Here is a 24,038-nt window from a genome sequence, read left to right as displayed (position 1 = left end):
TCCATAGCTTAAATCTCATTAGAGCTGTTACTAAAGTGAGGTCTTTAGTAACAGGAGATATGGGAAATAAGGAATTCACTGTTAGGTATATGTGTGGATAGACTTATTTATTCTCTCATTAATTCATTGAATATACATTTAGTACCTACTATGAGCCAAATCATGTGCTAAGAAACTGGTCGATTACTGTGTTCCCTTTGCTCTAAATTAAAACTCAGAGCCCACCTCTGGAGACATAAATGAGTATCCATAATGGTCTTAAAAGACAACCAGTGATTTGGAATTTATTCCGTTCTTTGAACTATTCCAAAGTTTTGAGGAAAAAGCCACAGGTTAAAAATCTTCTGTAGAAATATGCCCTTTGCACCTACCTGGTGTTTATAATAAAAGACCACTTCCTATGACTGACTGAAAATTCTGAAAGAAGTGCTGGGGTGGGGAGGAGCCGCTAAACTGTGATTGTGGTCTTGGGAAATGCGTCTGGGATTTGTAGGAGTTCTAGACTGGGACCCAACGTTCATGAGCAGGAAGGCAGAGGTCATAACTAAGGGTGCAATTTACTCAGATTCTTCCCTGACCTTAATCCCATAAACAGTTGCCGCGGTAGGGGCACAAACCAAAGGCTTTAAACTGGATAAAAGCTTTCCCTAAAACAGATTAGGGGGAGGCACTTTCAACAGGACCTTGCAGGATCACAAAAAGACTTCAAACAAGATTTACATGTTATCCAACCTTATTACACATTTTTTTCCAGCAAACTGTAAATGCCTTAGTGAGTAACCTCTGCCACATTTTGCTTAAGAGGAAAGTTTACAAATATATTAATATTTGTAAATATTTGTAAATATTTAAGTGATGCAGGAGCTGGAAGCTTGGGGGAGCCGTTCTCAGAAATCCCTCAGAATGTCAGCCCAAGTCTGGAATGTGTTGTGAGGGGTGTTACAGGGAGGACTACGGAGGGCGTCTTGGTTGTGCCAAGAGGAAAAAAATCTTGCCAAGGAAAGACAGTATACAAAGCGCTGTTCACCAAAGCCTGTAATCCAAAGGGGTCCCCCAAAGCTTTACATGGCGGAGAGAAACGGTCCGCACCTGCTTCCTCCAGGGGGGCGCGAACTGAAGACAGAGGCAGGTTCCAAGGAGTCAGGCGCCCCCTACTCGCACAGTCTCTCCCTCGGTGCCCGATCGAATGGGTGACCTATAGCTGACCCAGAGGCAACTCGGACCTCCTCCCGAGCTCGCCGCCACCTCCAAGGCGGACACCGATCCCCAACCCGCAGCACGTACTGAGAACGCCCGGAGTCACTCACCTAGAGCTGCTGCTAGTCTTGTCGTCATGGTGACCGGCGGAGCCACGCAGCCCCGCCCCTTCCTCAAAACGTGGCCCCGCCTCCTCCGAACCCGGAAGCGCGAGGCTCGCGCCCACTGCGCGGACCGTTCGGCGAGGGGGAGCGCGGCGGCCCAGGCTCGCCCGGCCGCGCGCCCCGCCCCTCCGAGGCCCGCCCTCCAACTCGCCCCCACAGCTCGCGGCGCTTGCGGGTACTGAGTGCTCTAGCTGCCGGCGGTGAACTGGGCCCAGCCATCCCCACGGCCCGCGCTCCTACTGGAGGGAAGAGCCGCCTCGGGGAAGAGGAAAAGGGACGTGGGGGAGGCCACGGCAGGTGAGGGGTGGGTGAGGGCCTGGGAAGCGGGCTGTGGGTGTGTGATGTGTTTAGGCTAGCAGGTGGGTGTGTATGTAGCGTGCGCGGCTGCCTCCGTTGGTGTGACTTTGTTTGTGTGGCCCCTAGTGGGCTGGTCCATGTGACCATGCACGTGATCGCACGTCCCTCTGTGTGTGTGTGTGTGTCTGTCTGTCTGTCTGAAGTCGAGTTTGGGTTCCTGACTTGGTCGGTGTACCTGTGACCCTGCCTTTTTGAGGCTTTCACGGTGGGACTGGGGTGGGGTGGGGTCTGTGTTTGGATCATCTGGGGTTAGGGTCGGAGGGGGCGCTGGACCAGAGCGTACTGCTGTAATCCGGTCCTGGGGATACACTGCTGCAGTCCAGGAATATGTTTTTCAACTTTTAAGAACTCTGAGCAGAAAGAAGCTAGTTATTTTGGAGATTGCACCTCAGTGACAAATGTCTTTGTCATTGCCAGGTGTGAGGGAGGTAGCAGGACTAGTGTTTTGCTTTTCCTCTTCTGGTTTTCCTGGGGAGTTATAAATTCTGCATTTATGCTGCTTCTTTGTCTCCTCGGGCAATGTTCCAGCTCCTTGTAGCTGAAAGACTCAAGAGACTCAGGAGTAACTTAATAGCTGTGTGCAAATTTCCAAGAGCTTTTATCCCAAGACAGCACAAGGTGAGGTGTCACCGAAGAAATGTCAGGTAGGCAGCTTTTCCTCCCATGAGGTTTAGACAATAATGGAGTAAGTTCCTGAAGAGAATAGGAATAAATCTGCCCCTGAAGAGATCTGAAAAAAGAATAGCTCTCTACTGGTGTGGTAATCTATGGAGACTTGCCCTTAAGAAATCCAGTTGGATCGCCTAGAGACCCTCAGGTTCTAATATTTACTTATTGCTGGTATTAATAATCACAGATTGTCCATATGTGGATCAACTACAGATTGAGATAAAGGATCCAAAAACCTCTGACTAGTTAAGCTGGTTATGTGACTTAAACATTCTTAAAGACAATCTCACTGATTGTAAACTGGCAGGTTCTGTTGGAACCCTGAGAGATAAGTGCATGAAATTCTTGGTGCACACTCAAAATTGGCAATTTTATTGTCTAGCACCTCAAGGGCTAGAGAGGACTGGGTGTCAAAAGCACTCCCTGAGGAGGGGTTTCTTTAGGCAAGATTGAGGCTGATGTCTGCAGCCCTTTTCCCACCAGCGTGAACAGGTGCTTTTGTTTTTGTGGAAGAATTGAATTGTGAGAGATCAAATCAGTCCACATTTGATCCGCATTCTTTCTTATTTAATACTGACCAGTTTGGTCGCAATCTCAGTTAACTTTTTTTTTTTTTTTTTTTTTTTTGGCCATATACAGAATGTTCCTCTTGTGACTTGGAAAAGTATACCCCTTTAGAGAATGAAAGAGAGCTAGGAGAACAAACTTCCTTTTCATACCACTCACAGCTGCTTTGCCTTTGCAGCAGTGAGTTGTTTTTTTTTCCCCCACTTAGACGTCAGTTGGTCAAATGCAACATTTGGTATCTGTCTTACCTTTCATGTGCTGCCAAACTAGCACAAGTGTTAAAATCACTTGCCCCTACAAAAATGTAGTCACAGTTGGGTGGAATCTTTCCATCTAGTGAGATTAGTTATAAAGAGTTATAATACTGAGTTGGTTGTGAATAATACCGCGGACTGTGGTAAGGAACATCTTTCTACTTATTGCTGTGGGAAGAAGTGGATGACAGTGAATGTGTGTGCCCGTGTATAATCTGTATCTGTATGTGTACGATCTGTGTGTGATCTTTATGATAGTTTGGTTTGTACATTGCAGCCGATTCCAAAACTGAATAATTTGTCCCAAGTTTGACAAATCTAGAAGCTAACTATTTGGCTTTAAGGGCCTTAGGTGTTTTATAAACCTGCTGAGCAGATAAATGGCTTAGATTTTTTTTTAACATGTTACTATTTGTTAAGAGAAAATGGATATGCAGAGAATGATTTTCTTTATTCCAGTATGAATTATAACTGCAGTTGTGATTTCACTGATTTCAGCTTAAGACTGGCTAATGATATTCTTGGTACTCTTTAGAACAAGTTATGATTTTAACATACTTTTCTAAAATCACCATCCTAGCCTTGAGAGAACAGACCATTATTACAATGTCAGGGTTGTAAGTCAGGTTTAGTAATGGATGTCTACATTTGCCATCTCCTTGGGGTTTAGTTTAGTAACCCCCCAAGGTTAGAGGTAACTGTTAAGACTGTTAGTTCCTTGTACTCCCAAGACAGCAGATGTGGGAGGCCAAAAGGGAAGAGTTTCATTGGGTTTAGAGTCCCCAGCTCCTAGCCAGTCCAGAGAACCTCTAAAATGACAATTCGGAGTCAGCCCAGGAGTTAAGTCTAGTGGTCATGAACACATCCTAGCCCTAGTAGGAAATCCAGACTCACCCTAGGGGTAGAGGACAAGATGAACAGCAAGTATTTGAATCCTTCCAAACCAGTGGGTGGAAGTTCCTCATTTGGCAATAAGAATCTGCAACAGAGAGCTGTAATTTCAGTTTCTTATTATGACATAACACAGATGCTTTAGCAAAGAGGGGCAGCCTTTCAATTGAAGATGCCCAGCCAGTCCGAAGCTCTTACAGGGCTGAGTCAGAGGGAGTTTAGGATGGCCTGATCCAGTCTTCTTAGGACATAGTCATCCATTTTGTCAATGGATAACACCTCTGTGCCAAGCCCTGTTCTAGACTTTGTCGTAGATGACAAAACAAGCCCAAAGAGGGTCAGTGACTTTTCCAAGGTCACAGAGCTATAAAAGCTAGAAATTACCAATTTTTTCTAAAGACAAATGTTTTGTTGCTAGATACAGTGCCGTCAAGCCTATTCTGGTATTTTATCACAGATCTTTCAGAAGAGGTTATATCACTTTTAATCACACCAGCGTGAACAGCAAATCTTCCTGTATTTTGCATTAAGTACTACATGTGAAGTTCTGAAGTTATATTCCACTAGAGTTAGATTTATGGCATTTGTGAAGTGATCAGGAGGCACGCTTACATAACCTCCTTTCTCTAGTGTGGACTGTTCCCTATCATTCTACATCTTTGTTAAAATAGATTTCTAAGATACTGTCAACAGAGTTTGCAGTCATTTAACTAGGGCAGGCAGTCTGATGTCAGAAAAGACTCTTCCCTGCCTCTGGTCCTAGCTCTGTAATAGCCATGGGATCTCTGGTAAGTCATTTAAATTTTCTAGATTGGATTCTTCATCTGGAGGAACGAGGGAGTTGGAGTCATTGTCTCTCAAGGGCCCTACCCTGCTCTATGACTATAGGATTTCACCAAATTGTTTTCTGTAGCTTAAGTATATGCAAGAGGTAAAATAGTCCATTTCCTTGGTTTTACCATTTAAGGTATTGTTGGTATAGCTAGACCAGACTCTACATTTAGTTCTGATGTAAACATGAATTCTTGACGTGAAACATCACATGCTTTTATTTCAGGGTTAACCTCCATTTCAGCTAATCATGGGAGAGATTAAAGTCTCTCCTGATTATAACTGGTTTAGAAGTACAGTTCCCCTTAAAAAGGTATGTATGGTTTTACTACACCTCTTCTTCTCAAAATCTTGTGTTCTGTTTTTGTGACTGAGATGTTATGCCTTAGTAGTGTTTGAGAGTAAAAGGTCATTGCCAAGTATCGTGACGGTGGGCTGTAGAGCGTAAAGTTCTCCCTTCTTTGTCAAGTGCAGTCAACTTTTGAGACTTATTCAAGAGTAAAAGTGGGTATAACTATACTCATTATTTTATAATTGCTTTTATGTATCCAAGCAAGCAGGAATATTTGTACTCCGTTTAGGGGAAAACTTGCAGTAACAGCAACTGCATAGTAAGTGTGGTCAGATTCTGTTATAAAGCCTTTTACTGTTCCTCAGATTTAAGATTTACTTTGGGTCACATTATAGGTCTTCTGTTTGCAGTGGTAGGCATCTTCAGGAAACCTTATTTGCCTGGAATGTCCAAAAACCCCAAGCACTTATATTGAAGTTTGACTGTTGTCTCTGAGTCCCCAAATAATCACAAATGTTTGGGGATCACACTAGACAAAAGCTAGTTAAGCCACAGAGCAAAATCTTTGCTGATCCTTTTGCAGAAGTATGAGAGTTACTGTGATCTGAAAATCTTCTGTGTCTCTATTAATAATCATTTTGTCAGGGTAGACATCTGTGAAAGCACCATGCAGGTTTGAATTAATAACACAACTTTTCTCCATATAGAATTTGAGATACAGTTCTCCTCCAATTATAAACAGAGTATCTGCTATATAACCAGCAGTGTTGTAGAATTTCCCGGATCTTTTATTTAATTCTTTGAACGGTTTAACAAAGTGGGTAATGATGCCCATTTCATAGATGACAAAACTGATATCCAGAGAGGTTAACCTGTTAAAGATCACACAGCCTGGTAGAGTCTGGATTAGAATCAAATTAATCTGGTTTCAAAGCCAGAAATATTTCACTGCTTAACAAAAGGAGCCTCCCTTCCTTCTTGTTCCCTGGGAAACACTGTCATGCTAAAAGATAATTGGCTTCTGGGGTCCCTCTACCTTGTCCCATCCCTGCAAGTAACTCATGTGAGCTCCTCTTGACGGACTCACTTTCTCAGTAAGCTGATCTCCAGACCCAAGACAACACCAGACTCACTGAAATATTCTTAAAAGTAGTTATAGCCAGTAGTTTCATTGATGTCATTTTCTCCAGACTGACCTCAGTCTGGTCCGCAAGTCATGATAAGTTTGCTTGAAATTTTGTGGTGCTAGATTTTAAATTACAAAGAGATACTGTGTCTTCTAAAATTATCAAATATAATTCTGACAGATTTGTCATTTAGGGAACTCTGAGAACATTGAAGTGATAAACTTATTCCAAATGGATTATTGGAATAATTTCCTAGAAAATCTTGGAGATCTGAATATCTTATCTCATATGAATGTTATTACTACAGATCGGGATTTACTGTGTGTACTGTCAAAAGCCATTAAGAGATTTTCATCACAATCATAACAAAAACAAACAAACCAAAAAAACCCAAAAAACAATGAAAAGCAAAATGGTGAGTGGCAAAATACAAAGGGCAAAAACACAGGTATGAGTATTATTGTCATCATCTCTGAGCTGGGGAAGTCCAAAAGCGAATTGTTATGGTCCTCTGGACATTACCTTGCCTCATTTGTCTGCTCCCAGTGATATCCGTGATCTCAGTGACCCCTTGGGCCCACAGCACTGCCAGCTAGGAGCTCTCCGAAAACAGAACCTAGAGACCTTGAGATTTTTAATGGCAAACTGGCATAAATATTGATTTGCATTGGCAAAAGTTCAGTCAGTAAATGTACTTTTCCAAATCCCACCAAAAAGTGAGCCAGAGAAAACAAAAATGATTACGCAGTGAATAATACTGATATCTAACACTCACTGAACACAATATATCTGCCAGACTCAGCACTGAGCACCTGACTTGACTCAGCTTATTTAATGCTCATCTTTTTTTCCCCTGCTGGGTTAAGAACTACTAATTCAAGAGGGTTTCTGATGCTCCCTACCCTTTTTTCCCCAGAAAGACAGTTTTTCTCTCTGCCAACTCCCCACACCTGACTGACTGGTTTGAAACATTCTCCCAGGACAGGGACACCTACAGCTGCGGCCTCCTTCCTCTCTAGCAAGAGTCTCCCGCCTCAGAGGCATGGTCTGGATCAGCTTCCAGAACCATCTCCTGAGTGTGACCATCTCTCCCTAGTTTGTCCGAGAGCCTGGAGTCTTTTCTCCCCTCTGGACAGAGCTGGAGAATGACTTTGCAAATTGCCTCCTACACACACACAGCCAGAAGTATGGGAAAGAAATAAGATGCCATATACAGAATTTACTGTTTAATGGTAAACAGAATAGGGCTTCATATAATCATGGATGGGAAAGAAAATTAAAAACTGATTTCTGAAAAAAAGCAGCTCTTTGGAAGAGTATGAAGCAGTTCTGTGTAATATGTTAGCACTGAAGAGGGAAAAAGAGACCAAAGCAGTTTATTATACATGCTAATCTGGTGTGATCCCCAGGGAACCTTGTTAACAACCAAGGCAGTGACATTAAAATTGTCAGAGAAATTGCAGTATAAAGTAACAGTATAAAACCAAATCCATAAGCTTTTCCTTTTTTCTTTTCTTCTAACTTTCCCTCCAGATTATCGTGGATGATGATGATAGTAAAATATGGTCGCTGTATGATGCGGGCCCCAGAAATATCAGGTGTCCTCTGATCTTTCTCCCCCCTGTCAGTGGAACCGCTGATGTGTTTTTCAGGCAGATCTTGGCGTTGACCGGCTGGGGTTACCGGGTTATAGCTGTAAGTATTATTGGGTCAGTATTACAATTCATGTCCCCATTTCATGGTTTTTTTTTTGTATGTGTGTGCTTCTGTTTCTGATGAACTATAGTAATGGTCCATGTTTTTGGTGTCTTGTTTTTTGTTTTTAATGGAAGGAAGACACTTTTTTTCTTTTCTTAAATGTGAAATGAAATCTTTTGAAGGAAGGCTGTACAGTACATGGACACACAGAGAAGCAGAGGGAACAGACCTCTGTGGAAACCTCTGTGCCCAGCTTTTACGTAGATTGTCTTAAGTCTGAACAGTAGGAAGCATCAGCCTTGTTTACAGATGAGGAAATGGAGGTTCAGGTCGTTTGGGTGATCGTGGCAGGTCATGGCCACTAGGGGGTGTAGGGAGAACCAACCGGAGTCTTCTGACTCTATTTCCCCTCCTAGTTCATGACCCCACTGCTTCCAGAGGAGGTGAATGTGCACTCTCCCGCAGAAAGGGGTCTGCTAACACTCGGGTAACTGAAAGCTTGCTTTAATGTAAGTCTTCAAAAGTGGAGATGAGGTTTATTCATTATAATGCTCATAATCTCAGCATTTGGTTAAGTTTTCTGTTTTTGTTATTTTCTTACTGAGTTTGGACTAAATCTAGTTTCCCGTTTTGTTCTCAAATCCCTTCTGGGAGAGCAGTGTAGGTGAAGAAGTCACTGTTGTTTGTGACTAGTTTTGTGGCATGCCCGGACTGCGTAACAGTGGAGGCTGGTCTCCTGGCTTCCTGGGATGGAGAGACTATGTGGCTTTGAGCAGGCAGTTGTTTCTGGGAGCTGGAATAGTAACACCTACACAGGTCTCCCTGTGGGAGTATTGCTTTTACTATTTTATTTACTGTCTGAAGGAGAGAAAACTCTGACCAGATCTCTTCTCTTGGAAGGCAACTGAAAATTCTACTGGGTTTACCACCAACTAGGGCCACACAAAACAAATCCCAGTTCTTCCTCCTGACAGCCCTTATGGAGAAAACTAGTTACTATCAGCATCGCCCGGTGCCTTTCCCCCAAGGTCTTTTCTTCCCTGGCAGAATTCTCCCCATTCTTTAATCATTCCTCATATGGTGTGTTTTGAGTCTCTGCAACATAATCCTCCCTTGTTCTGGGTTTTCATAAATTCCTCTTGGTGGACAGCATGTTAGGAGAGCAAGATGGCCGCTGCAGCCCAGGACACGGTAGTAGCTTTCCTGGTGGCCGCTGTTAATCAGCCGGGGATGGGGGAGACTGAGTGGCCTCAGGCTTCTCTCTCACTTTAGAGCACTCTCTGAAGTTGACTGTGTTTTTATTGCTCCTAACTGGCAGGTCATGCTTGCTTTACCTTCCAGATGGGTACTTCTTTTAGCCCTCAAGCTTCTTGACGTAGGATTTCCTTATTTCATTAGCTAGATAAAGAATAAAGAAAAGTCCAGGGGTGACTGGCTGGCCCATTTGGTGGAGCATGTGACTCTTGATGTCGGGGTTGTGGATTGAGCCCCACGTTGGGTGTAGAAATTTCTTAAAAATAGACAGAAAAGGCCAATGGTGACTTCAAAGCTACTTTGTCCTTATGTGCCTAATTCCATGAGGTTTTATTTATTTTTTTTTTTAAAGATTTTATTTATTTATTTGACAGAGAGAAATCACAAGTAGTCGGAGAGGCAGGCAGAGAGAGAGAGAGGAGGAAGCAGGCTCCCCGCTGAGCAGAGAGCCCGACGTGGGACTCGATCCCAGGACCCTGAGATCATGACCCGAGCCGAAGGCAGCGGCCCAACCCACTGAGCCACCCAGGCGCCCCGTCCATGAGGTTTTAAAATGTACTAGATATTTGTTAGTATTTCACAGTTAAAAGGCACAGGCCCTTTTCTCATTTAAATTTTTATTGAGATAACTACAGAGTCACATGCAGTTGTCAAAAAATAATACAGAGCTGTCCCTTTTATTCTTTGCCCAGTTTCTCCCTGTGGTAACATTTTACAAAACTATAGTAGGATATCATAACCAGGGTATTGATTAATACAGTCCACTGATCTTACTCTGATTTCTAGTTTTACTTGTACTCGATTGTATATATTTAGGTGTATGTCTGTGTTAAGTTGTATACAATTTTATTACCTATCTAGGGCAAGGATATCTTTAAATTAAAGGCTTCATAAAAATACCTTCTTGGGGCACCTGGGTGGCTCAGTCATTAAGCATGACTTTGGCTCAGGTCTTACTCTCTGAGTCCTGGGATCAAGCCCCATATCGGGCTCCAGGCTCTGCATTGAGTGGAGAATCTGCTTGTCCCTCTCCCTCTGCTTCTCCCCTCCACTCACGCAGGCATGCGCTCTCCAGACTCTTTCAAATAAATAGATAAAATCTTTTTAAAAAAAAATATGTCTTCATGAGGCACCTGGGTGGCTCAGTTGGTTAAGTGTCTGCCTTCAGCTCAGGTCATGATTCCAGCCCCATGTCAGGCTCCTTGCTCAGTGGGGAACCTGCTTCTCCCTCTCCCTCTGCTGCTGCTCCCCTGCTTATGCTCTCTCTGTCAAATAAATACATTTTTAATGTAAATTTAAAAATAAAAAAATAAATATATATCATCTGCTTTCTTTTCTATCATCTGACTCAAATTCTCAAATTTTCTGTTAGGGAGAGGCTCTTTTCCATCCTGTCAGAATAGTGGAATCTTACCTACAAATGAAATTTTTAATAGTAAAAGTAACATATTTCCATCAGGTCTAAAATTATCCTATTATATACTTGGCAGTATCTATTCCAGAGATTTGTTAGTGATAGAATGAATCTAAGTACTTAAAACAACCAGGCATCATTTACTTATTTTTTTTTTAAGATTTTATTTATCTATTTGACAGAGAGACAGAGATCACAAGGAGGCAGAGCAGCAGTCAGAGAGAGAGAGAGAGAGAGAGAAGGGGAAGCAGGCTTCCTAGTGAGCAGGGAGCCCGATGTGGGGCTTGATCCTAGGACCCTGATGTCATGATCTGAGCCGAAGGCAGAGGCTTTAACCCACTGAGCTACCCAGGTGCCCCTCATTTGCTTACTATTAAAGAGAGGGCAATTCTTAGGTGACAAGCTAGAATACCCTCAAGGGACTTAGTGACTTGTATTTCTTTTCCTCCTCCTCATCGTAATTCATAAGCTACTTAGGGTCAAGCACCATACTTCTTTGGTCACAAAAGTACAAGAAATCAGAATGACTAAGTCAATTTAAAAAAGAGGAACAGGGGCGCCTGGGTGGCTCAGTGGGTTAAGGCCTCTACCTTTGGCTCTGGTCATGATCCCTGGAATCGAGCCCTGCATTGGGCTCTCTGCTCTGCGGAGAGCCTGCTTTCTCCTCTCTCTGCCTGCCTCCCTGCCTGCTTGTGATCTCTCTGTGTCAAATAAATAAATGAAATCTTTAAAAAAAAAAAAAAAAAAAAGAGGAACAGTTTTATTGAATACTCCCTTTAAGCCATGCTACCAAAAAAGAGGGAATTCTCCCCAGACAGAATTTTATTTAGAGCCATAATTTAGAATTAAGGTAGATTTAAGGGCAAACAGTATTTCTTTACTTGGAAGGGTTCGGCCCTGTTCATCCATGAACCTCAGAGTTTCTTAGCTATTTGGGAAGGAAATAGATGTAAATTGAAATTGTTATTCAGTTTCACAAGTGTGCTATTTATTAAATTGGTCTGTTAGGTAAAATGTGAATTTCAAAGTTTAGAAGAAGGTGAGAGCTTATTTTCACATAGTTTGAATAAGGAGGACAGCTTGAGCAAATGAGAAGTGCTGTTATGGGAGTCCTAAATTTTTCATTTGTATATAGTTATTAATTATTGTTATTCCAGTTGCAGTATCCAGTTTATTGGGACCATCTCGAATTCTGTGACGGATTCAGAAAACTTTTAGACCATTTACAACTGGATAAGGTGAGTCCCCTGAAACTAATTATTTAAATGTGATTTTAATGCAACATTTACATTGTAAAGGGTAGTGTTACCTTTCATTTAAGTGGTAGTTCTTTTGAGATATAATTCACATACCATATAATTTACCCTTTTAAAGTGTGTGACTAGGATTTGTAATATAGTCACAGATAGAGGCAACCATCAACACAATCAACTTCAGGAAATTTTTTTTCACCCCAAAAAGAAATCCCGTAGTCATTAGCCATCACTCCTGACCCTTCCTCCCGCTGGCCCTAGCAACTTAATCTACTTTCTGTCTGTGTAAATGTACCCTTTCTGGGTATTTTGTATAAATGGAATCATGCAATATTCATCTTTTCTAACTGAGTTGTTCAACTTAGCATAGTGTCTGCACAGATCATCCTAGTAGTAGCCTGTTATCAGTACTTCGTATTCCTCTTTATGGTCAAATAATATATATCCCGTCGGGTAGGTGAACCACATTGCATTTATCCATTTGTCAGTTGAGGCATGTTTGGATCGTTGCATTGCTTGGCTGTTAGAAATAACACTGCTCTGAACATTCGTGTGCAGGTTTTTGTGTGGACATACATTTTCAGTTCTCTCAAGTATGTACCTAGGGGTAGAATTATCAAATCACAATTTTCTTAAACATAAATTACTAAATGGCTTCATTTTCTAGTGCAACCTATAGGTAATGTTTTTTCTTTTTTTACCTTGTATTTGTGTGCACAAATTGTTTTCTTGATAGTATGTGTCTAAATTGTATTTAAATACAGTATTTCCTAAATGTTGAACTGCTATGGTTATTTCATCTAAGACTGGTGATGACATTATATTCTTTGCTTGGTGATAACTAAAACAGCTTTTTTGAGGGGTATTTATGTTTAGGATTGATTATTGTTTTAGTATCCTTCTTGTATTTGTTTGCAATTAGGTTCATCTTTTTGGGGCTTCTTTGGGTGGCTTTTTGGCCCAGAAATTTGCTGAATATACACACAAATCTCCCAGAGTCCATTCCCTCATCCTCTGCAATTCCTTCAGTGACACCTCTATCTTCAACCAAACTTGGACTGCAAACAGGTAAGAATGTAAACATTTGGCCAAAATTATGACTTTCGTTCAGTAGAATTTTTTAAAATGCAGATTTTGGGGGTTTTTTTGTTGCACTAAGGAAACTACCCTGGCTTTTAAAATTAGAAACAGGGCACCTGGTGGTTAAAGGTCAGCGTTCGGCGCAGGTCATTATCCTGGGGTCCTGGGATCAAGTCCCATATGGGGCTCCTGCTCAGCAGGGAACCTGCTTCTCCCCTGTCTCTGCCTCTCTTTCTGTCTCTCATGAATAAATATATAAAATCTTAAAAAAGAAAAAGAAAGAAAGAAACAATCAGAGGCACCTGGGTGGTGCAGTCATTTGGGCTTCCAAATCTTGGTTTGGACACTGGTTGTGATCTCAGGGTTGAGATCAAGCCCCGCATCGGGATCTGTGCTCAGGGTGGTTGTCTGCTTAAGATTCTTTCTCTTTCTTGGGGCACCTGGGTGGCTCAGTGGGTTAAAGCTTCTCTGCCTTTGGCTCAGGTCATGGTCCTGGGGTCCTGGGGTCCTGGGATCGAGCCCTGTGTCGGGGCTCTCTGCTCGGCAGGGAGCCTGCTTCCTCTGCCTGCCTCTCTGCCTGCTTGTGATCTCTGTCAAATGAATAAAATCTTTAAGAAAAAAAAAAAAAGATTCTTTCTCTTTCTGCCCCTCCCACTTGTTCTCTTTCTCTCTCTCAAAGAGATAAATAGATAAATCTTAAAAAAAATTTTTTTTAAATAAGTAAAATTAGAAACAATCACCTTTGCAAAAAAAAAAAAAAGCTGGAATGAACTCTGAATTCAGCTATTTCTCCTATTCTAAATTATTGTTTAGCTTTGTTCAATGTACATTCATGTGCTCTTACAGTATTAGTTATACAGAGCCTGTAGAACTAATACAGTGTTCTGCTTGTTCCACTTACTATTTTGCTGTATATCGACTGACACAATTTCTTTAGGCATATGGCTTCCCCTTATTCTTCGTTCTACTGTAAATCTTTGTACAAATCACTTTTTTCCCTTCCCTTTCTGGGTTATTTCCTTGAGATGTGTTTCCAAAAATAGAGGGAATAGAACATTTAGTCTGTCAGCAGACATTTTGCACATCATGACACATTAACGGTCGTCAGCTTCCAGAACAATGGGAATGGTGGGATGATTTGTGGGGCAACCAGTGGGGGGCTTGTTTCCTTTGAACCATCCCTTCATTGAAGATAACATTTCAAGTAGTTTGATCTGTATGTAATAGTCACCTTAAAGCTGACTTAATGTGGGTTCTTTCATTGCTAGTGAGGCTAGGCTCTACCCTTTAAAAAAAAAAAAAGAAGAAGAAGAAAAGAAAAGAAAAGAAAAGAAAGGCCCAGTGAATATACATACCTGTATGACCAGGTTGATTTTTCCCGAATGCTATAGGTAAACATTGTTTTCATGATTTTCACATCTCTTTAAAATTGAAGGGGCAGCTGGCTGGCTCAGTTGGTAAAACATGCAATTCTGGATTTCTGGGTCCTGGGTTTGAGTCCCACATTGGGCGTATAGCTTACTTAAAATAAAAATGGTACTCTGGTCTTTTTAAAAACTATTCCTGATGTTATCTCAGCAGTTTGCTGAGCAATTGTGCAATAATACATTAGCTACAAAGAGTTCATGTCCAGACAAGGCACTAAAGCTCATTGATTATTTTTGATGATTTTAATGTTGTTTTAATTGCCAGAAGCCTAGACTGCCCCTACTTTGTTTTCTTTTTATTTTTGTTTTTTTCATTGTTTAGGCACCACACCCAAAGCTCTTGGAATCCCTCCTTAATACTTACCACCAGGCTCACCCATCCCCCCACCCCCTCCCTTTCAAAACCCTCGGTTTGTTTCTCAGAGTCCACAGTCTGTCTTGGTTTGTCTCGCCCTCCATTTTCCCCCAGTTCATTTTTCCTTTCCTTTTCCTCCATAAGTTGGGTGTTCATCCTTTCCGATGGAGGTATAATATTCTGTTGTATATATGAACCATATCTTCTTTGTCCAGTCTTCTGTTGAAGGGCCTCTTTCCACAGTTTGGTGACTGTGGACATTGCTGCTATGAGCATTGGGGTACATATGGCCCTTCTTTTCACTACATCTGTGTCTTTGGGGCAAATACCCGGTAGTGCAGTTGCAGGTCATAGGGCAGCTCTATTTTTAATTTCTTAAGGAATCTCCACACTGTTTTCCAAAGTGGCTGCCCCTAATTTGTGCTTCTGCATGTGAGCTATATTTTCTCAGGTATCTGAGTGCTTGCTACATGCCACACATTGAGGCTACAGGGGCAGGCAAAGCCAACAGGATCTGCCCCTCACAGGGGGTACCTAGGCAGCATCACCTTGAGAAGATGTGGAAGCCGTAGGAGGCGGGACGGAGAAAGGTAATGAAAGATGGCCAGCTGTGCTTGTTGAGGGAAGCTCAGCTAATTTCGAACAAGCCATTCCATGGAGAGAACATGCGTCAGAACGTAGTCTGCTCCTTTTATAAGTCATTTCTAGCATAGGTTTAAAGAAAGTAGTATTTGCCCTAGACAATGGCTGTCAGCATTTGTAATTAATGTAACAAATACCAACTAAAAATCACATACAGAAATTCGTAGATTGAATTGCTTTGAATTAGTCCAGTTGAATCTGCTTGTAGCAAACTTCGGGAGGTACAATAACTTTCATTTTGCTATTTTGAAATATCAGTCATTCAAAAGGTGATAGAAACCTGAAGGTTGAGATCTTAAGGTTTCAGTTTTCCTTTTTTTTTTTTCCTTAATATTTACTTACTTATTTCAGAGGGTGAGGAGGGTAGAGGGAGAGGAAGAATCTCCAGCAGGCTCCCTGCTGAGCACAGAGCCCAAGGCAGGGCTTAACTCCCATGACCCTGAGATAGTGACCTGAGCCAAAATCAAGAGCCTGCCACTTAACTGACTGAGCCACATAGGTGCCCCAAGTTTTCAGTTTTCTAAAGGAAATAGTTTAGCCATTAGAAATAAAGCCAATTAGTTAAAACAAAATCTCAGAATTATCAAAATGTCTACCTTGGTAAAGGTGTTTGAAATACTGCTTATAATTATTCTAAATCCCCAAATAAAACTTTGATCATATTAAACCATAACTCTTTGGGAGCTTGGGAAAATATATGTAAAAACAAGATGCTTCAAAAGCAGCTGTTTGGAAGAAGAGACCAGCTCTTTTTATCTTTAGATCCTAAGTACCTAGCTAATACAAAGCTATAGTAGTGAATGGAATATTTGTTATTTTTATGTAGTCTTGCAGATTTAAATTACCAGATCTTTGTTTTACAGCTTTTGGCTAATGCCATCATTTATGCTCAAAAAAATCGTTCTCGGAAACTTTTCATCTGGCCCAGTGGACCCTATGATGGCTGATGCTATTGATTTTATGGTGGACAGGGTAAGGATCATGGCATTTGAAGGGGGCCACCTTGTACTAGGAATTTTCATGTCTTCTTGGTTCCTGATGATCTGTCTGTCTCATTGAGTATGTATTAGAGATGTTTGTTAAGCAGTCTTCCATATTTACTTTAGTACATCAACGGATATTAACTGCTGGTAAGTAATTCATCAGAATCACTTGAGGGGAGCTTTTAAAAATACAGATTCCGGGGACACCTGAGTGGCTCAGTTGATTAAGCCGCTGCCTTCAGCTCAGGTCATGATCCCATCGTCCTGGGATCGAGTCCCACATCGGGCTCCTTGCTCAGCGGGAGTCTGCTTCTCCCTCTCCCTCTGCCTGCCACTCTGTCTGCCTGTGCTCACTCTGACAAATAAATAAATAAAAATCTTTTAAAAAAAAAAAAAATACAGATTCTGGAGGCACCTGGCTGGCTCAGCTGGTAGAACGTGCGGCTCTTGATCTTGGGGTTAGCATGGAGCCTACTTTAAAAAAAAAAAAAAAGAAAGAAAGAAATACAGATTCCAAAGCCTCGCCAGCCCATTGAACTGGAATCCCTGGGCATTGGGTCTGAGAATTTATATTTTTACTCTACTCCCCGCCCCCCATTCTCCTCCCTGAGGGAGTCTGAAGTAGCGAGTCTACACACTTGCAGTTAAGGGGCTACGGGGCTAGATGATTTTCGTGAGGTCTCTTCCAGCTCCAAAATCTCTTAAAAATGTTGATCTGTCAGTGTGGGGCTTTGGAAAATGGCTTGCTGCCCACAGGCACCTGATTGAAGAGGCACAGGTTGAAGGTTACTGAATGCCCAGAACAGCGCCACCAGCTGGGAAGCCCAGTGCTGGTCTCCCGGGTACATAGTATTTCCTCACAGATGACCTGGCCTCCACACATGATGCCACCTTTCTAAGCACAGATATCAGCTGTGGATTTAATGTAAACGTGAGGCACAAAACTAATCCAAATACTTTGCCTGTGTTTCTTCCTGCAGCTGGAAAGTTTGGGGCAGAGTGAACTGGCTTCAAGACTTACCCTGAATTGTCAAAATTCTTACGTGGAACCTCATAAGATTCGGGACATCCCTGTGACCATTATGGATGTAAGCTTCCTTTTAAGTAAAATAGATGCTTTACCTTTTTAAATGTATATATCAAGAGCTTCCTCATACTTATTTTATAATTTTTCAGTATGCCTCTTCAAATGCTGCCTTGGATTTTTTTTTTTTTTTTTTTGGACAGCCCACCCCCCAGCTTTTTCAATTCTAAAACAGTCAATTTATTGCTTATCCCATATTTTCCCTGGTAGGAGTAACACCCTTGAAATCAGAATAAACATAAACAGGCATGGTAGTCCTTACCCATTTTGATGTATTTTTTGCTGTTGTCATCTCCAGATATGTGCAGTGAAGAAAAGTTGCCTCACAGGGCAGAGAATCAAGAATTCCATAAAGTCTAATAGGCACAAAAGCTTGCTTCTTATATTTTTTGAGTTGTGGTTGAATATACATAATGAAATTTACCATTTTAACCATGTTTATGTGTACACCACCATCCATTTCCAGAACTTTTCATCATCCCAGACTGAAACTCTGCACCCATTAAGCACTAGCTCACCAGTCCCTCCTCCTCCCAGACCCTGGTAACCAATATTACATATTATATATAATATTATATACTATCTCTATGTATTTGACTAGTCTGTGTACCTCATGTCAGTGGAATCTTATAATACTTGTACTTCTGTGTCTTGCTTATTTCACTTAGCAGAATGTCTTCAAAGTTTATTCCTGTTATAGCATGTTAAAGGCTGAATAATAATTTTCTTTTAGTATATACCACATTTTATTTATGAAGTCATCTGTTGATGGGCATTTGGGTTATTCTACCATTTGACTATTAAGAATCATGCTGCTCAGAGTATTGGTGTATGAATGTGTCTGTTTGAATGCCTAATTTCACTTCTTTTGGGTCTGTACCTAGAAGTAAAATTGCTGAGCCATATGGTGATTCTGTGTTTAACTTTTTGAGGAACCATGATACCATCTTACACAGTGGCTGTACCATTTTACATTCCCACCAGCAACGCACAAGAGTTCCAGTGGTTCCATATCCTCCCCAACACTTGTTATTTCCTGTTTTATTTTGTTGTTGTTTTTGTTTTTAAAGATTTTATTTATTTATCAGAGAGAGAGAGGGGGAGAGAGCAAGCACAGGCAGACAGAATGGCAAGCAGAGGCAGAGGGAGAAGCAGGCTCCCTGCTGAGCAAGGAGCCTGATGTGGGACTCGATCCCAGGGCGCTGGGATCATGACCTGAGCTGAAGGCAGCTGCTTAACCAACTGAGCCACCCAGGCGTCCCTTTTTTTTTTTTTATAATGGCCATGCTAATAGATGCAAAGTGGTATTCCATTGTGTTTTGGCTTATTTTTTTTAAATCATGTAACTTGCATACCATGTAACTTTGCCTCATAAACGGATTTATTGCTAAAATCAACATGTTTTTAAGAATTGATTTTTGTCAGGAAATTAGCCATTACAAGTATGTAAATAATAATTTCTCATTCTCAACTGGAATCTCTACATTCTGAAATTTGCCATGACAGAACGAGGTTTTCAGTACTCTTGGTAAAATATTTGGTCCTCAGTACATTTGCACTGCTTGCCCATTTTTCCAAACTGAGCTCACCACTTGGGTACATGGTCACTGAAAACGGTGTATAAGCTTCAGCACATTGGAGATGCTTTTTATGTGTGCTTCATTTAAAAAATTACTTTTTGAAAGCTTATTTGCTTGTATGTACACATAAGTTTATGTGGGCATTAAAAGATGTCTAGAATCATATACTCCACAAACTGCTAACAGTGGCTCCCCCAGGAAAAGATCTGGACTTTTTCTTATACTCTTAAAAAAATTTTTTGGATTTTTTTTTCTACTGAGCATATACTACTTATGTAACTGTTTTTAGGTAATAAAGTAAAAGTTCTTTTGGGATTTTAGTGATCTTTTTGAAATTAATTGGCTTTCACTATTAATATTCTTTTAGTTTAGTCAGCTGTGTTTGAGGAGAAAAAATTCATGACATGATTTTCCCCCAGTGAATGCAAGAGATGTTTGACAACAGAATCTGTAGCTTATGTTGGAGTTAGAAGTCACCAGGGATGAGTAGGAGATGGCCTGGGGTTCAGCAGTGTCTCTTCACAAGCAAGAAATGCTTTGGGAGGCACGTTCCACAATGTGCAAAGAACATACTAAAATACTGGTAAGCTTCAGCTTTGTGGTTTTTTGTTTTTTGGGTTGTTTTTTTTTTTTAAGGTATTTGACCAGAGTGCACTTTCAACCGAGGCTAAAGAAGAAATGTACAAACTGTATCCTAATGCCCGGAGGGCTCACCTTAAAACAGGAGGCAATTTCCCATACCTGTGCAGAAGTGCAGAGGTGAATCTTTATGTACAGGTAAGTCCCAGCTTGGAAGCCAGAGCACTTTGAATGCAAAGTGTATGGTTTGAAACATAAAGCTATTTTTTCTTTTCTTTTCTTTCTTTCTTTTTGATGGTAGAGTAAGAGAACTACAGAGTTCTCTGTAGGAATGAGGCATTCACTTGAAAAAGGTGGTTTACATTAACAATTTATAGCAGAATTCAGCTGGGTATATTAGAGACAGTTGAGTGACTCTCTGCCTACCGTCTCTTTTCTAAGAAGAGCAGGTTCACATCCACACATACCGAAGTAGCCACATCCTATGATGTGACCTTGCCTCCTGAATACAGTAAATTCAGTCAGAGCAGAACACCTTCATGAAGCAGCTTTCTGATCCATTTCTGATGCATTAAAAAAAAAATACACACAGGGAAGGGCGCTTGGCTGGTTCAGTCAGAAGAGCTTGCGATGCCTGATCTCTGGGTTGTGAGTTCAAGCTCCACGTGGAGTGTAGAGATTACTTAAATAAAACTTAAAAAAAAAAAAAAAGCGCGTACACACACACACACACACACAAACTGCCCCTTCACCCTCTACCCAAATGGGTTAATTAAAATAGTGAGAAATTATTGCTTTGGTAGTTTGGCAAGAAGTATCAAGATCTGGGCGCCTGGGTGGCTCAGTGGGTTAAGCCGCTGCCTTCGGCTCAGGTCATGATCTCAGGTTCCTGGGATCGAGTCCCGCATCGGGCTCTCTGCTCGGCAGGGGGCCTGCTTCCCTCTCTCTCTGTCTGACTGCCTCTGTCTACTTGTGTTCTCTGTCTGTCAAATAAATAAATAAAATCTTAAAAAAAAAAAAAAAAAAAAAAAGTATCAAGATCTTCAAAACCCAGTCGCATCTTTTAGTCCTGTCATCTGCTTGTGGCAGTGGATCCTAAGGAGAGGACCCGAAATTCACAAAAACTCGAGACAGTCATCACGGTCTTACTCAGAACAGCAGAGGATGGGAAGGACCTGAGTCACAGCAGCAAAGTAGGAGGGTGAACACCTACTCACAGAGCAGCGCGCCACCATTGAAAATGCTGATGAAGAGTTTATAGGAACTTTATAGAGACTTGTAACACAGGAAATAGGGAGCAAAGATCCCACATTGGGGTTTTTTCAAAATACCTCTTTGACTTTCCTGTGCTTTCTAACTTTTCTGTAATCGACATGTGTTCCTCTGTAATTTTATTTTATTTTATTTTTTTAAGATTCTTTTTTATTTATTTGACAGAGATCACAAGTAGAGAGGCAGGCAGAGAGAAAGGGGGAAGCAGGCTCCCCACTGAGCAGAGAGCCGGATGTGGGTCTTAATCCCAGGACCCTGAGATCACGACCCAAGCCAAAGGCAGAGATCTAACCCACCGAGCCACCCAGGCACCCCTGTTCCTCTGTAATTTTAGAAGTACAAAACATTTCTGTACTGTCGTGGCATTGAAAATAACAATCCTGTGTTTCCATAGATCCATTTGCTGCAATTCCACGGAACCAAATACGCAGCCATTGACCCGTCAATGGTCAGCGCCGAGGAACTGGAGGTGCAGAAAGGCAGCCTTAGCCTCAGTCAGGAGGAGCAGTAGCTGCGGCGTCACCTGTTGATGACGAGCGGTCCAGAGAGTTCTTGTACAATCAGCGGTGTGAGTGCCTGCTGGGCAGCCACCCCGTTCCGTGGTCAGGTTCGCCGGTGATCACTGTGTTTGGAAGTAGGACTGTTTGTCATCTTTGTGACAGGCGGCAGCTCTTCTGAGCCAGTGTAACTGTTTTGTTTTTTTTAGCTTTTGAATTTGAGGAAGTACTTTTGAAGACTCCCATTTTAAGAATTGTGAAAATTTTGCTACCAAAAGTCTTCTCACCACCATGTTCTTAAGGGAATGTTAATTTCTGAGGTTTGGGGTTTTGTGAGGTTATTTTTTTCTTTTTCCTTTTACTTTCTTTCCTCCTCTCTTTCTTTTTATGTTATTTGCTGTAAATGCTGCACATCCAGATTGTGTATTGGAAGGACATTGGTTATTTTTATGCTTTCTTGGTCATAACCATTATCACAAGTGCCAAGGCTCTCTGTCACCCTACCGTTTGCTCTCCTGCAAAATCAACTACTTCTAATTTCCGGTTAAGCAGATCATTTTCAGTTTTATCTGTTGTCTTTCTAGTCATTACAGTCATTTGGAATAAAAATTCAATTTCAGTGAGTGGCTTTGGTGATTACTGTAGCTGCCCAATTGGGCTACATAGACCTAGGACTTTCTGAGAAGCAGGCCATTGTGTCGTTGGCCAGTCCTTTGTGACATTAGGTAAGTTACCTAATCTCACTAAGGTGCGTATGCTCCTTGTCAAGTAACGGTAGCCCTTATTTACTGAGCTGTTAGTATGTGCCAGGTACTTTTCATAGGTTCTTGTCTCCTCCTCAGTGGGAATGTCTCTTGAATCTCTTGTAGAATGTAAATTCCAAATTTTTTTTTTTTTTTTTTTTTTTTGCCATTACTCTGTAGAAGAAACAGGCTCATTTGCTCTATAGAATTCCCCATGGCCTGGATTTTGTTGATTGCAGCCTCACAGTGTCCTTTAACTTGTTTCTATGTCCCTGGTATTTGCCCTAAACTGGCAGTTACATTTAAAGGATCATTCAGGTTCAGATTCAGTCTTCTGGGCAGGAACACTTCGTAGGCAGAGCTGTGAACTTCCCACAGTGTCACCTCGGGAGGCACATAACCTGTTTGTCCTGAGTTGTGGTGAAGATGACTGGGTGGGGTCAGCCAGCTCCAGTCACTGGGGAATCCCACGGCTGGTTCTGCTGCCAGTCCTGATCCCCGCTGAGATGCGCTGTGCTATCAGAGGGCACAGAGCAGTGACAATAACTCTTATTTTTACCTTCCCATTTATTAACTAGAGTTCTCAAATTTGTTTTTTTAAATCTTACCCTCATCAACTATTTGGTTTCTCTGGGGTATAATTTAGACCAAAAAATCAGCATCAGTGCTTCTTTCCCTTTAAGTTTTCAGAACATTGAGTTAGCCATACTATTTCTGATTTCATCTCTACCACAACCCTGATTAAACTGATATTACAGATGAGACCGTGGAGACTGGGAGTGGCCAAGATGGGAAGGGCAGAGCTGGGATACCAACTTGGGTCTGACTATCCCTAAAAGCAGTGATCTTTCCACATAGTGTCTGCTCCGACTGCCCTGTGACTTGAGAACAGTCAGGAGTTATGGAAACATCTGGAAGCCATGAAGGTAGAGCATAATGTTTTTAACTGTTAGCATCTGAGGTTACTTCTCAGTCAATAGGGAGCTGTGGGCAGGGCCAGGCTGCACGTGGTCAGCAGCCCCTTCCTCATCTGGCACAGCAGTGAACTGTGGGACTGCCCTCTGCTTTCTGTTTGAATTCTCCCTGTGTGAGCCACCTCCCCCAGACAGCTTTAACTACTCCATGGCTCAATGCCCTGATGACTGCCATTTCCAGCCCCGACTGATTCTGAGCTGCCCTTGAATGCCTAACAGGCCTATCAGGCCGGACTTCTACAGGCACACCCATGTCCCCACTGCCCAGACCTGCCCCTTCTCTCCTAAACCATCAACTCCATTCCCAGTATCGCTTTTCCTCAGGTTCCCCAGCTAGAAACTCAGCCATCTTGGACCCCACCCATATCCTCATATCTCAGGCTGAAGTAGATACCGAGATGAAGCTTTGGGAGGAAGGTGGTTATTTAGGATCAAAAGAAAGTTGTGGCAGGAAGCAGATTGGGCACAGAAGAAGCTGAGCTATGACACAGGCCTGACCAAGCACCAGTGGACTGTGTAGGGGTCTCTGGAGCTAGGAGTCCCCATTGAAATAGTCTCTTCAAAGCCTGAAAGAGCAGGGGCCCTCCTGCCCCTCCAGCTCATCTGTCCTCCTCCTTCCATGCTTCTGGTGTCCCAACCACACCACTCCCCAAATAGATACATCCCCTCACCACCATACCATTGCACAGACAGTGCTTCTTGCTTGGAATGTGCTTTCCCCACTTCTGTCTTTGTGAGCTTCTTGGACCTTGCTCCCCTTCCTCTTTACCTTTCCCGAGGAAGAACAAATCCGTTTCTCTGAACACACCCATCATCACACCAACCACATGATGGTACCTTATTGGTATTCCAGC

The 24,038-nt window shown here is 42.0% G+C and overlaps 1 protein-coding gene across 2 annotated transcripts; it reads left to right on the top strand.

The window, feature by feature from the left end:
• The first annotated feature begins 1,385 nt into the window (after positions 1-1,385).
• Positions 1,386-22,090, top strand: SPG21 (SPG21 abhydrolase domain containing, maspardin). Of its 2 annotated transcripts, XM_004758683.3 has the most exons (9): positions 1,388-1,658; positions 5,157-5,243; positions 7,883-8,044; positions 11,873-11,953; positions 12,891-13,036; positions 16,336-16,444; positions 17,436-17,543; positions 19,756-19,896; positions 21,365-22,090. In XM_004758683.3, the coding sequence occupies exons 2-9, from the start codon at positions 5,181-5,183 to the stop codon at positions 21,479-21,481; spliced, it is 927 nt and encodes a 308-aa protein (XP_004758740.1). In that variant the 5' UTR covers positions 1,388-1,658; positions 5,157-5,180; the 3' UTR covers positions 21,482-22,090. The 2 variants fall into 2 exon arrangements, with proteins under 2 accessions (XP_044923365.1, XP_004758740.1); XM_045067430.1 differs by lacking the exons at positions 19,756-19,896; positions 21,365-22,090 and adding an exon at positions 18,006-18,613 and having other exon boundaries at positions 1,386-1,658.
• Positions 22,091-24,038: the final 1,948 nt, after the last annotated feature.

Source organism: Mustela putorius, unplaced genomic scaffold (genome assembly GCF_011764305.1).
Source record: "Mustela putorius furo isolate JIRA1106 unplaced genomic scaffold, ASM1176430v1.1 tig00003896_pilon_pilon_pilon, whole genome shotgun sequence".
In the NCBI taxonomy this organism is placed as follows: Eukaryota; Metazoa; Chordata; class Mammalia; order Carnivora; family Mustelidae; genus Mustela; species Mustela putorius.
This window is presented reverse-complemented; position numbering and strand designations above follow the sequence as displayed.